General features: G+C 39.7%; 1 protein-coding gene across 1 annotated transcript in view; it reads left to right on the forward strand.

The window, feature by feature from the left end:
- CHORDC1 (cysteine and histidine rich domain containing 1) overlaps positions 1-14,755 on the forward strand; it is a 30,857-nt gene that overhangs the window by 14,049 nt on the left and 2,053 nt on the right. The window contains exons 6-10 of the mRNA XM_075919381.1: positions 1,057-1,115; positions 2,625-2,695; positions 3,210-3,315; positions 8,813-8,932; positions 9,582-9,644. Of these exons, the coding sequence (XP_075775496.1) occupies positions 1,057-1,115; positions 2,625-2,695; positions 3,210-3,315; positions 8,813-8,932; positions 9,582-9,644 (419 nt within the window). The remainder of the gene's footprint in view (positions 1-1,056; positions 1,116-2,624; positions 2,696-3,209; positions 3,316-8,812; positions 8,933-9,581; positions 9,645-14,755) is intronic.

Raw genomic sequence — 14,755 nt, forward strand, 5'->3', positions numbered from 1 at the left:
TAAGGAGGAGGGAGAAAATGTGTTCATCTTGGCCTCTGAGGATAGAACAAGAAGCAATGGGCTTAAACTGCAGCAAAGGAGGTTTAGGTTGGACATTAGGAAAAAGTTCCTAGCTGTCAGGTTGGTCAAACACTGGAAAAAATTGCCCAGGGAGGTTGTGGAATCTCCATCTGTGGAGATATTTAAGAGTAGGTTAGATAAATGTCTATCAGGGATGATCTAGACAGTATTTGGTCCTGCCATGAGGGCAGGAGACTGGACTCGATGACCTCTCGAGGTCCCTTCTAGTCCTAGTATTCTATGATTCTATGATCTCTTTGATGTCCCATACTGTTTACTACAGAACTAAAGTCCTCTTTCCAAGGGAAATGGCCTTGGCTTTTAAAAAAACATATATTCATCGAAGTTCTAGTTCTCAATCTATCGCAATTAAATCATTGAATATATAAAAACAAGTTAATTGATCACTCCAAATTGGACTTATGCATTATATAATAGAATAGAGAACTTTCTTCTTTACATCAGCAAAAAGTATTCATTTATATACTGGAGAGTTTTAAATTCCCGGATCGTCCTGTATCAAGTAGTTATATTTCTAATGAGGTATCATGCTGTACAACATAATTAATTTTCAGAAAAAGGAGTTCATATTAAGGCATATGACCATTTTTTTCCTCCTAAAAATGCTGAGCATCAGCAGCTCCCAGTAACTTTTTCAGAACTGCATGAACTTTCCAGCATGCAAGGCGAGTGCACCCTCTGCTGTGCTCCCTTATATGGTGCACATTTCCCTCAGCATACCAGCTCAGTGTGCTTGAGGCTGAAGTGTATTGGAATCATGGTCCTGTGTTATCTCTGCTCACATTAGGGCACATAAAGGAAGTAGTTTCTCTGCATTTGACAGGCTTTTGTGTAGAGTGCAAAAAAATGAGGGATGCTCCTTGTACACTTCCCTCCTATAAACATATGGAAGAGTTTAAAACAACTGTTAGACTCTTAACTTTAAGCTAAACATTTGATATTTATGAAAAACATCTGTATGGCTTCATTTTACAGAAGAGGATAATGATGAGATCAAAATTGGGACCTCATGTAAAAATGGAGGCTGTTCAAAGGTAAATAGCTGTTTTATTCCTTCTGTTTATATTGCACCTATAGAACTCTAAGAATATGAACAAGTCGCTATTTTAAAACGCATGTAATTCCAAGTTTGTAGGTCAACAAGTCTGAATAAATAGTTACACATTTCAGTGAATTCAAAAGGTCAACATGTAGGGTTTTTTGGACCAATGAGTTAGTAACCTTATATTGAGGCCCATTCCTGAGGTTTCTGGTGCGCAAATAAAAAAAAAAAAGTTTGAGCATCTCTGATATGTCAGTAGTTAAAAAATTAGGTGGAATGAGATGGTACCAAACTATGAAGGACTTTATTGTTAAATACTTCAAATTGCTTCTGGCAATTAGTGGTGTATTACGGCAGTCTGAAGTATGTACTAATCATCAAACAATCTGTGCTACTTACTGAGTAACACTGAAAAAGGGAGCACCCACATCTTACATTTTCAACCATGAGACCATTCTTCCACTATCGCCAACAATATCTCAGAACACATTCACTGCAGTTAAAAATCTTCAGCTAGCCTTTGCCAGCTGACTTGGGCTCAGGCTTAGGGGCTGTTAAATTGCTGGGCTTGGGCTGGAACCCACCTCTAGGATTCTGTGAGGTGGGAAGGCCCCAAAGGTCAAGATGCACCTCAAGAGAGAATGTCTACACAGCAATTAAACAGCCGTTTAGCCTGAGTCCTGTAAATCAGATTCAGCTGGTGTGGGCCACACACAGGAGTCTTTAATTGAAGTGTAGACATACTCCCACTTTCTCCCATGATAGCCTTCTACTGAATAGGAGGGATGTACACTAAAAATCTTTAGCACCCAGCAGGTCTGATGGATTTTGTTCTTTTGTCATTGAGGCTCCACTGGTGAAGATTGTGTTTGCACATGAGTTTTTGAGACCCTCTTAAGTGGATTGCATTAGTCCTGTTAGATTAAGAGGGACTGATATTACAATTAAGTGATAATAGATCCTTATAAAGCTAAACACTTAATACTGTATTGGGCTGCTTCCTTTTGATGACTTTTGTGAATGACCTCATTTTAACCTTGCAGTCTTTTAATTGTACATCAAATATATTACTTATCGCCTACGTGTGGGGGTGCGTGCGTGTGTGGGGGTGTTTATATATATATATTAATTAATTACACACACACATGCACACTTAATTTCATTGTGAGAAATGTGAACACAGAGTTGAATAGTTTTGGCTTTCTCTGTAAGAAGTCAAACTTGCCTTTAAGTACTGATAGTGATAGTATCCAGATATCTCACTGATTCACTATAAGGGATTCTTTTAAGGGTGTTGGAGGTGGCTCTTTTTAGGAATGAAGATTTAATATCTCTGAGCTTATTTTGCAGCATAGGGGAAGAAAGACCATTTTTGATTTGTTTCAAAATCATTAATATGTATTGGTCAGTGTTCTCAATCTGTTTTGATAATTTTCTGTGATAGTAGCTTATTTTTATTTTTTTTAAAACAACACTTTAAGAAATTATTCTATTTCACCAGACATTTGAAGGACCACAGAGCACTGAAGAAATATGTATATACCATTCTGGTGTACCTATATTCCACGAAGGGTTAGTATTATGCAATTAATATTTCATTCCATGAGTTCTGTAAATCATTCTTTTTAAGTACTTGTTTGTTTGGTTATTTTTAAAGGGAAAAATGTTTATACTGTTAAAACTGTTGGAAATGATAAATTATTCCAAGTGTTTGAATTGTGTGTGTATTATGGCTAAGGTTAAGATTGTCGTGATTATTTCGAGTAAAAGACAGGGATTGGTCATGGGCAATAAACAAATTCATGGAAGCCTGTGACCTTTTCCTTACTTCTACTTAAGGAAACCCCCCCCCCCCCCACACACACACACACAAACTGAACAAATGGGGGAGTTCCTGGATCTGCCTGTATGCTCCAGGGGCCTCCACCGACAAGTTCCAGGGTTTCCCTGTGGCAGCTGGGAGCTGCAGTGGAAAATGAGATCTCAAGGAAGTCTCTGGAAGTTATATATTCCACAACTTCCATGATGCAATTTTAGCCTCACTTATGGCTTTTTAAATTATTTTCTTTTCAAATTTCCTTCAAAGGATGAAGTACTGGAGTTGCTGTAAGAGAAAAACTTCTGATTTTAATACATTTTTGTCTCAAGAAGGCTGCACGACAGGAACACATGCATGGACTAAAAAGGATGCTGTAAGTAGTTTTATTGATTATGTACCTTCATGTAGCTTTGACTTTTAAAACAAACTTGGTGTTTGTGGAAAATCTAAGCACTATTCTCATATTTTAAAAAAAAAAGGAGTATTTACAAACTTGTGTATTATGTAACGTTTTTAAGGGTGGCTTTAATACAATTTTTAACTTCGCCATTGGCTATTGATTGTCTTAAACTTCCCAGTCATTGAGAGAGTATGAAACTGGGCTGAATTCAATTTTAGTTACAGACAAATAATTCTCCTATTTCCTGAAGAATATAAATTCTCTAATGTAATGGAGCCTAAGATAATCTGAGTGAAATACTGTACTTCTCTGTACACAGTCACATTTTTTGAGGCATGTATTATGAAATAATATAATAAAATCTGTACACATCCAATAAATTTGTAAGGCTTATTGGGGGATAGACATCAGTACTTAGAAATGTTATACATATGCTAACAGAGTTCAAAAGATTTCACAGAGAAACATCTTCCTAAAACTAGGAAAGGAATACATTTAGATAGTCTAAAACAATCTTGCTTGACAAAATGTCATTCATACTAGATAACCCAGAAATAGTGAGTGTTCTTGAGGTAGGACTGATGGGAATACAGGCAGTCCCCAGGTTACGTACAAGATAGGGACTGTAGGTTTGTTCTTAAGTTGAATCTGTATGTAAGTCGGAACTGGTGTCCAGATTCAGCCATTGCTGAAACTGATCAGTTTCAACAGCGGCTGAATCTGGACGCCAGTTCTGACTTACATCCCCAAGTCAGCTGCTGCTGAAACTGATCAGCGGCTGATTCCAGGAAGCCCGGGGCAGGGGCTTCCTGTAGTCAGCCGCTGGTCAGTTTCAGCAGCGGCTGACTTGGGGTCTCCTGGGGCAGAGCAGCTGGGGTGCTGCTGCATAAGTCGGATCTGCGTAACTTGGGGACTGCCTGTACTGCTTTTCTCACTACACCATTCTTCAAGTGAGATTTTCTTTGAACTAAAGCAGATTGTGTTGTGTAGTTTCATTATTTGTATATTAGGACACAATGTGCGTTTTGCTTATAGCTGTTCCATAGCAAAGCAATGAATAAACTAGACTGGTTAGTATGAACTTGTAAAACACAGGAAAATACTTACAATAAAATGTGAAGAGGCTCTCTGAGGATGCTACAAAACTAGAGTGACATTATACTAAAACAGTGATAGAGATGCAGCCGTGTTAGTCTGGTGTAGCTGAAACAAAAGACAGAACTATGTAGCACTTTAAAGACTAACAAGATGGTTTAATAGGTGATGAGCTTTCGTGGGCCAGACCCACTTCCTCAGATCAATATGTGGAAGAAAATTGGCACAACCATATATACCAAAGTGATAGAATTAAAAAAAAAAAAAGTGAACGCATGTGAAATTGACAAATCAAATTTTAGGACAGAGTGGGGGTGAGAGGGGAAGGTAAGTTTCTGTGAGGTAGTGACATAGGGGTGATAATTGGGGAAGCTATCTTTGTAATGGGTGAGATAATTAGAGTCTTTGTTTAAATCCATACATAAAGTGTCGAATTTAAGCATGAATGACAATTCTGAAGCTTCTTGTTGAAGTCTGGAGTTAGTCTCTTTGAAACAATATGCATATTTTAAGGTCATTAAGGGAATGATCAGTCTGGCTGAAATGGCAGGCAACAGCTTTCTTTCTGAGAGAGTCTTATATCTGTTTAGTGTGCATTGATTCTTTGGCGAAGTGTCTGAGACGTTTGTCCAATGTACATAGCAGGCACATATGGCATAAATTATATTTCTGGATGCGCAGGAATATGTGTTCTTGATCTTATAACTCACTTGGTTAGGTCCAATAATGGTATCAGCAGAATGAATATGTGGACAAAGCTGGCAACAGGGTTTGTTGCAAGGGAAGGTACCAGGGTTGGTATTAGTGTGGTATGTCCTGTGGTTGTTGGTAAGAATCATCTTGAGGTTAGGTGGTTGTCTATAGGGGTATGTCTACACTACCCTCCTAGTTCGAACTAGGAGGGTAATGTAGACATACCGCACTTGCAAATGAAGCCCGGGATTTGAATTTCCCGGGCTTCATTTGCATAAGCGGGGCTCCGCCATTTTTAAATCCCCGCTTGTTCGAACCCTGTGCCGCGCGGCTACACGCGGCACGAACTAGGTAGTTCGAAGTAGGAAGCCTAGTTCAAACTACCGTTACTCCTCATTCCGCGAGGAGTAACAGTAGTTCGAACTAGGAAGCCTATCTAGTTCGTGCCGCGTGTAGCCGCGCGGCACAGGGTTCGAACGAGCGGGGATTTAAAAATGGCGGAGCCCCGCTTATGCAAATGAAGCCCGGGAAATTCAAATCCCGGGCTTCATTTGCAATTGCAGTATGCCTACATTACCCCGCTAGTTCGAACTAGCGGGGTAGTGTAGACATACCTAGGAGACTATGGGTCTGTCTCTTGGAGGGTAGTATCCTGTTCCAGTTTAGGTTGTAGTTTATTGATAATGCGTTGAACGGGTTTAAGTTGGGGGCTATAGGTGATAAGTGGTGTTCTATTGTTGGTTTTCCTGGGTCTGTCTTTAAGTAGATGGTTTCTGGGTATTCATTTGGCTCTTTCAATTTTTTTTATTTCTCTGGGTGGGTAATTGAGGTTTATAAATGCTTGGTAGAGATCCTGAAGTTTCTGGTCTCTGTCAGTGGGATTAGAGCAGATGTGATTATATCTAAGGGCTTGGCTATAGACGATGGATCATATGGTGTGTTCTGGATGGGAGCTGGAGAACATACAATACAATCTATCGTCTATAGCCAAGAGACTTTAACTCCAGACTTCAACGAGAAGCTTCAGAACTGTCATTCATGCTTAAATTTGACTCTTTATTTATGGGTTTAAACAAAGACTCTAATTGTCTCACTCATTACAAAGATCGCTTCCCCAATTATCACCCATATGTCACAACCTCACAGAAACTCCCCTCCCCACTCCCACTCTGTTCTAAAATTTGATTTGTCAATTTCACGTGCGTTCACTTTTTTTATTGTATCACTTTGGTATATATAGTTGTGCCGATTTTCTTCCACATATTGATCTGAGGAAGTGGGTCTGGCCCACGAAAGCTCATCACCTAATAAACCATCTTGTTAGTCTCTAAAGTGCTACATAGTTCTGTCTTTTGTTTCATTATACTGAAACAATGTATCTGAGCATTTTCAATTTTAAAGATACTGTCTGATCACATTCTGCCTTTAGATGTGTATTGACAACTCTGTTGTCGAAATTTGTGTCCCTGACCTATAGAGTAATATCCATACAGCACATGTAGATTGTTAAAAGAAAGAAAAGAAGTGTAAATTCGTGCTATCTTTTCCTTGTATCATTTTTCCCCAACCTTGCATAGTTCTTTGGAAATACAAAATCCTTGTCAGTTCTATACCACTTCATGATTGTAACTGAATTTTTTCTTGAAGTAGAAAAATTAGAGTAAAAGCTACTAGAATGTGCATGCAGGGGGGTGGAGAAATCCCTTTAAAAGGGTTTTATTTTTTTTAATTTTAGTTGTAGCAACTTAACTAAAATACCTAACTGGCTGAAATGCTGCGTCACTAAAGTTTTCATATAGCCAAGCAACTGCCTCACTGAGTCAACCACGTTATATCAGTTGCTTTACAAGGTGGCTATGTGAATTGTGTTGAGATCTACTGGTCTGCAGTGCTGTGTTCAAACTTCTTTTCTCTTTCTTCCAGCAAAGTTTATGTACCTTTGCCCTGGGAATCTAGCATCCTCTGTTTGTTCTTTAACTTCACGCTCTCACAAAACAAGACAGATGACCCAGGGAAACATCTTGATTTTGTTTTTCACCTGATATCTCTTGCCACATCATTCCATCTCTCCCTGAGTAACTCTGGTTTTTTCTTTAGGAAAGGAATTGGACATCTGGTTTCCTATCCCACTGTCTAGAACTGAAAGTACGAGGTTCAGAGAGCCCAGACTTCTGTTTGTTTTTTGTATTGCCATTGAATGGATTTAATCTTTCTTCATTCCTGGACACTTCCTACCTTCCTTTGTCCTGTTCTCTGTACTCTTCCCAGCAGAGGCTGCTGTGCAGTCTTTTGTGGAATATTTGTAGCGGCAGTAACATGAAGCACTCTCGGGTGCTCTTTTGTTGCCTTGTTCAAGTTTAGACAACAGGCAGTTACTTTTGATTTCCTACTGTGAGATTTTTCTCATTCCCACTAATACTTCAAGCATTAGAGAGGGTATGAACCTGAGTGTCTGTCTGATTTTGCACTATGGCTAGTTCATAGATGATATAAAAAAATATCTCATCTGGTATCCTCTGCATATTCACAGTGTAGGAGATATGTCAATATACCTTGAACTGGTGGAACGTTCTAGTAGTGCTCATTGGAATGGCTCTTGTACCTCCTTTCTGTGACTTTGTGGCTCTAAACTTCTTGCACATCTGTTCTCAAATTGGGCCAGGACCTCATTTTAATGGCATTTTCAGGTCTGGCTCAGGCTTCCCCTTCCTCCCCCACACCCTGCCTGCGGCTCTGTATAATATTTGTTTTCAGAAGGTGGTATGCTGCAGTGAAGTTTCAGAACCTCTGTTCTAGAGGATGGACTATGAAAGGGATAGGGGTGATAGTCTATTTGGGTATGTCTCCACTACCACCTTAGTTCGAACTAGGGTGGTAATGTAGTTAATCGGAGTTGCAAATGAAGCCTGGGATTTGAATTTCCCAGGCTTCATTTGCACGAAGAGTAACGGTAGTTCAGAATAGGAAGCCTAGTCCGAACTACCTAGTTTGTGCCGCATGTAGCCGTGGGGCACGGAGTCCGAACTAGCAGACGTTTAAAAATGGCGGCGCCCGGCAACATGCAAATGAAGCCTGGGAAATTCAAATCCCGGGCTTCATTTGCAACTCCGGTTGACTACATTACGACCCTAGTTCGAACTAGGGTGGTAGTGTAAACATACCCTTAGTTTTAATTTCAGCCACTTCTATTTTGCTGAATGGGATGTCTCCTTAATAAAATAGGATGGAGATATTTGACAAAGCAAAACTGTATACATAGTTTTTCTTCACTTGTAATACCTGTCTCCTCTAATCTATAATCCTTGCTTTTGTGTATACATCTTTATATTGCTAATGTTACATTTTTAGTTTGCTTGTCAGGTGACTGAGTTAAGTGGCCCCTTGCTGAAGAGAGATTTCTCCATTGAGATTTTTTTACTTTTGCCTAGAAGGTTGATCTGTCATCTTTTGTGTATGGAATCTTATCCTGTAGGAGAGGAGAGGGCCTTCAAGCACATGCCATTATGTAATTTTATCTTAACATTAGTAGGATTTCTGTGCACATGTCTAAATGCAGAATGTAGTCTTGTACTAATTACATTTATCATTACAATGTTGTCCTACATGACAATTTTCAGAGCAGGTTTTTTTAAACCTGTATCGTGACTGTAGGATTTTTCAAGACGACACCTTTGTTTTTTAGGGGAAAAAAGTAGTTCCATGCAGGCATGATTGGCATCAAACTGGAGGTGAAGTGACTATTTCAATATATGCAAAAAATTCACTTCCTGAACTTAGCCATGTAGAAGCAAATAGTACTATGGTGAGTATCTGTGGCTTTTTTATTTTAAATAGATAAATATTTCATTTTGTGGCTAAACTTGATGCTTAAATATAGCAAAATAAGTCACTTTTGTGTGTAAATATTAAAATACGATCTTTTTGCTTTATTAAGAAAAAACACAAAGTAAAACAAGATAGCTGTCTTTGTGAGACATAATTCTTAATTGGTTCAGTTTTGGTAGATCTGCAGGCATTTTTTTTCCTTTTTTGTTCATTTAGACAAACTTTTTACGTTTAAACCTTTACAGAACTTTTTTAAAAGAACTTTATATAATTACATTACCAAAATATTATTGTTCGGTTTTTAAAAGTAAGCAGGCTCTCTCACCATATGTAACTTTGCAGAGATACTGTGCTATTACAGAGATTTTTAAAATGAAATATTCTAATTTCTGATTCTGTAAATACACATTTTGCAAAATTGAATAGCCTAGTACTGTTATCACAGGTAAAAAATGTTCACATTTAATTGAGATCCTCCATCTCCTAGGATCCATTTGTAGATTTGTGTGTTTGTGTGAAGTCCTGGTAACTTTAATGATGTAGGATTAGTGTACTAATGTCATAGTTTAAATTAAAAGTAAGTCACTTGACAATAATAAATCTCTTCTGTATTTTTTCTCATTTAGTTAAATATCCATATTATATTTGAAGGAGATAAAGAATTTGATCGCAGTGTGAAATTGTGGGGAGTAAGTATAACCTCCTGAATGTTTTGTTAAGACTTTTAGTTCACTTTACCCTCAGCCATAGCTTTTTCAGAATAGAATTAGGGGGTTTTTTCCCCCTAAAACTACCACATTTCTACAAGTCTGGATTATCAAGAGAAGTTAATTTGTGCAGGATTTACTAGTTTTATCATAATTGTAATCTGAATACTGTAAAAAATTTATATGCCATTAGAAAAGATCTGGCCTAGAATTGCATACACCAGACTTGTTCATTCATACAGTAACATGCGTATTGTACATGTATATGCACACCAGTTTTTCTCTTCATGGCTTAGAGGAGGAGTGCTTAATAGATGAACAACAGGTCAAATAAGTACAGCCACTCACAGCAGAATTAGGGCTTTAGCCTGATAAGTAATTAACTCTTCACTTACTCATCTTTTCATTTGTGGCTAAGCCATAGTTAGAGCACTACAGAATGCTGCATCTGATGTAACCCTGCTTAAAATACATGAAACTTTTCCATGATCTTCTCATGATACTCTTTGGTGCTTTTGGAAACTACAAGGATGCCTTCTGCATTACCAGAACTCACTGTATTCTGATTGGCCTGGGAGCAGGGAGAGCGCAGAGAGAGTCTTGCCCCCTTTCCTCGAATTGCCAGCTGTTTTAAAACAGCTGGCAGTTCTTTCTAGCCACCCCTTGCCCCGGGCAGGGGGGCGAGTGACTTGGCACACTCCCCCGCCCCCAGACCCTGATTGGACTGTGGGCAGGGGGAGTGTGAGAAGACTTCCTCCTGCTGCAGTGCCTAAAGGGAACGGCCAGCTGTTTTAAAACAGCTGGCAATTCTCTCTGGGAACAGGGGGGGGCAAGACTTCACGTACTCTGCCACCTCCAGGCCAATCAGGGTCTGTGGGCAGGAAAGCATGGGAAGTCTCCTGGCCTCATCCCTTCTACCTGAGGCCCTGTCCCTTCTGTGGCGGCCCACGGCCACTTCAGAAATGTATGAAGTGGCCCCCTTTTAAAAATTGCCAGCCCCTGTGTTACACAGTGATCTGGTCATGTCTACACCATAATCTCCTCTCTTCAAAACCAGGTTTCTCTGGTACTGTACCAACATTTTCTACACCACTCGCAGTTTTCCAGCAATGAGCACAACAGAGCTAAGGAGGTTCTTTCCTCTCACTCCCCCCCCCCCCCTAGAACTCATTTAATAACAATACAAAACAGGTCTCAATCATCTTATGACATACCCCAGCAATTAGGAATAGGCAGTATAGGTACCAGCCATACCAACTCCCTTGGAGCCCCTCCTATCGTCAATGGAGGCCACATGAATGGCAACTGCAATGGCAAAGGCAAAAACAGCACTGACACCAGTCACCAACAGCAATATTCCAGCTTCTAACAATCAAATTTGAAACCTTAGTCAAGGATCTCCAAGATCTCCACCAGATCCAATGCTAGATACCAACATCCAACTCTTAGGAGGTTGTTTGCACCCTTTTTATAACAACTGAGCAGCTATAACCAACACATGGGTGCTAGATTTTATTCTCTTGGTATATACTAGCTCTTTCTTCTCCCTCCTCCACACTATTTTCTGGGACCCTTCTCACAAACTGCACTTTTATGTCCGAGACAGAACACTATCTCCAATTAGGAGTGGTGGAATCTGTTCCCAAACAGCACAGAGGCAAGGAGTTTTATTGCTGCTATTTTATTAACCCCACAAGAAAAGTGGAGGCTAGAGTCCCATCTTCTGTATCAGATGACTAAAATTTTTTTAAAGAAACAAAAATTTCAGATGGTCACTTGCCCAGATATCATACCAGTCAGATGGTCACTCTCACAAACAATCCACTGCTTCCACAAGATAGGCCTACAAAAAATACAGTGAAATCAATGATAGGACCTACACAGCTACAGTTTGTTGAAGCATATTTCAACTCCACAATGACTCGAGCATTCTTCTCACGCAGGTTTGGCTATATACAACTTTTAATTGCCTCAGTATGCAACTTCCCACAAATGAATATAATACTTGGGATGCATAGCGGTGTTCCCTTTCATTATGTAACACACACCTGCACATGCAAAGCAGCCCGTCCCCAGCAGCCAAGGCTGGCCTGAACACAGACTGCTCCAGTAGCGGTTCCATTCCCAGGGGGTGGGGAGTGTTTTCCAGCTCACCACTGGGACCTCCCTGTGCACAGGGGCTGTTGGACCTGGCACAAGCTGGGACAGAACAAGCCCGGCTTAGTCCTGGCTTGTGCCAGGTCCGGGACCTACCTCTGCTGCAGCTCTGCATTTTAAATGTAGTATGACCTGGGCTGTCTGTGTGCCTGGCTTCTACTACATTTAAACTGAAGAGCTGCAGCAGGGGTAGCTCCTGGTCCTGGCATAAGCTGGGTCAGAGCACCTTCCCTTATTGACCAGTCATGTAGTTGATATAAATTGTATTGACTACACAATTAGCCAGTTACCTGCCTCTTAACATCCTTACCCGAATCCCTCTTCCCCTACAATGGGACCTCCTAACTCAATGAATGGGGCAACTAAAACACCCTGGTCTACTATGACTTCAACTCAAGGAGAACAAGACTGCTCAGAACAGGTGCAACATATCTTACTCCAGAGCAGAGAACTCTCCACTCACTCTACCTGTACTCACAAATGGAAGTGGCGCAGGCCCCCTTCCCGCTTATCCTGGGTTACCTCTTGGTACTCAAACAATTGGGTCTTTCCATTACCGGTAGTTCTCTGAGGATACATCTTGCGGTAATTACCACTTTCCATTACCGGTAGTTCTCTGAGGATACATCTAGTGTTAATTACCACTTTCCATCACAGGATTAATAACACCTCACTCCTAGACTAACCCATCACAAATCAGTTTCTCAATTATATCAACATTTTCTACCCTGGCATAAGACCATGTGTCATAACACGCAAATTTTAAGTTTACTCCATGCCATTATCTAAATAATTGAAGATATTGAACAGAATTTGTCCCAAAATTAATCCCAGTGCAACCACACTTGTTATGCCCTTCTAGCATGACTGTGAACCATTGATAGCTACTTTCTGGGAGTGGTTATCTAACCAATTATGTACCCACCTTATAATGACCCCATCTAGGTAGTATTTCCCTAGTTTATTTATAAGAAGGCTGTGAGATTTTATCAAATGCTTTATTAAAGTCTAGATATACTACATCTGCTGCTTCCTCCTTATCTGTGAGGCTTGTGATATCCTATCAATCAAAAATATCAGGATAACCTGACATGATTTGTTCTTTACGAATCCATGCTGATTGTTACTTATCACATTATTATCTTCTAGGTGTTTTCAAATGGGTTCCTTAATCATTTCCTCCATTATCTTCCCTGGTACAGAAGTTAAGCTGACTAGTCTGTAGTTTCCTGGTCAGTTCTCATTTCCTTCTTTATAGATGGGCACTACATTTGCCCTTTTCCAGTCTTCTTTTACTTTTCAAAGTAAATAGCTGTTGACTCAGATATCCCCTCAATCAACTCCTGGAGTATTCTGTAATGCATTTCATCTGTCCTGGGTCACTTGCGGGTATCTAACTTTTCTAAGTAATTTTTAACTTTTAACTATTTTAACTTTTGAACATACCTCATTTTCATCAGCATTCACTATTCTAGGCATACTGTCACCACCAACCTTGGTGAAAATAAGGAAGTCATTAAGCACCTCTGACATTTGTACATTTTCTGTTGCTGTTCTTCCCTCTTGATTAATGGTCCTATCCTGTCCTTCATCTTTCTCTTGCTTCTGATATATTTGAAGAATGTTTTCTTGTTAGAATTTATATCGCTCTAATTTGAGCTTTTGTGCCTTCACCTTTCTAATTTTTCCCTTTATATAATTTTGTTGTTTGTATTCATCCTGTATAATTTGACCTAGTTTCCACGTTTTGTAGAAATTGATGTTTGGATCATTCAGAATCCCCTGGCTAATCCAGGGTGGTCTATTGCCATACTTCCTCTCTTTCCTATGCAGTGGAATAGTTTGCTCTTGCACCCCTGATGTCTCTTTGGAAAACTGTCAAATGTATTTGGTTGTTTTTCCTCTTAGACTTGCTTCCTATGGGACCTTACCTATGAACTGTCCAAGTTAGCTAAAATCTTCCTTCTTGAAATCCATTGTCTTTATTTTTCTGTTCTTCCTCATACCATTCCTTAGAATCATGAACTCTATAATTTCATGATCACTTTCACTCAAGCTGACTTCCACCTTTAAATTCTCAACCAGTTCTGCCCTATTAGTTAAAAATCAAATCTAGAGTAGCCTCCTACTCCGTAACTTTCTCTACCTTCTAAAATAAAAAATTGTCTCCAGTACATTCCAAGAACTTGTTGGATAGTCTGTGTCCTGCTGTGTTATTTCCCAACAGTTGAAGTCTAGATAGTTGAAGTCCCCCAGTGCGTTGGATGATTTTATTAGTTGCCAAAAAAAGCTTCATCCACCTCTTCTTCCTGCTTAGATTGTCTGTAGTACATCCCCCTACTGGCTGTGTCCAGACTCAAGGGTTTTTTCGAAAAAACTTCACTTGCGTCTAGACTACAGCTGCGTTCTTTCGAAATTAAATCGAAAGAACGCAGCTTTTCTTTCGATAGCGGTAAACCTAATTTCACGAGGAAGAACGCCTTTTTTTGAAAGTGCTCTTTTGAAAAAAGGCGTTCCTGAATGCAAACAGGGTGTTTTTGAAAGAGAGCATCCAGACTGCCTGGGTGCTTTCTTTCGAAAAAGTGGCTTGCTTTTTCTAAAGTACTGGTTGCAGTCTGGATGCTCTTTTTTGAAAGAGGCTTTTTCGAAAGATGCTTTCGAAAAAGCCTCTTTCGAAAGAGGCTTGCAGTCTAGACGTAGCCACTATGAGATCGCCCTTTGTCCTTCCCCAGAGACTCTCAACAAGTCTGTCTCCCATGTCTATCTGAACATCAGTCCAGGTGTACACATTTATAATATATAAGGCAATCTCTCCTCCCTTTTTCCCCCTGTCTATTCCTACTGAGCAAACTGTACCCTTCTATACCAATATTGTTGCAAATATTTGTGAATGGGGTAAACTCCATTCTATACTTTTGTCAAACTCAAATGTTTGG

Source organism: Pelodiscus sinensis, chromosome 1 (genome assembly GCF_049634645.1).
Source record: "Pelodiscus sinensis isolate JC-2024 chromosome 1, ASM4963464v1, whole genome shotgun sequence".
Classification (NCBI taxonomy): domain Eukaryota; kingdom Metazoa; phylum Chordata; order Testudines; family Trionychidae; genus Pelodiscus; species Pelodiscus sinensis.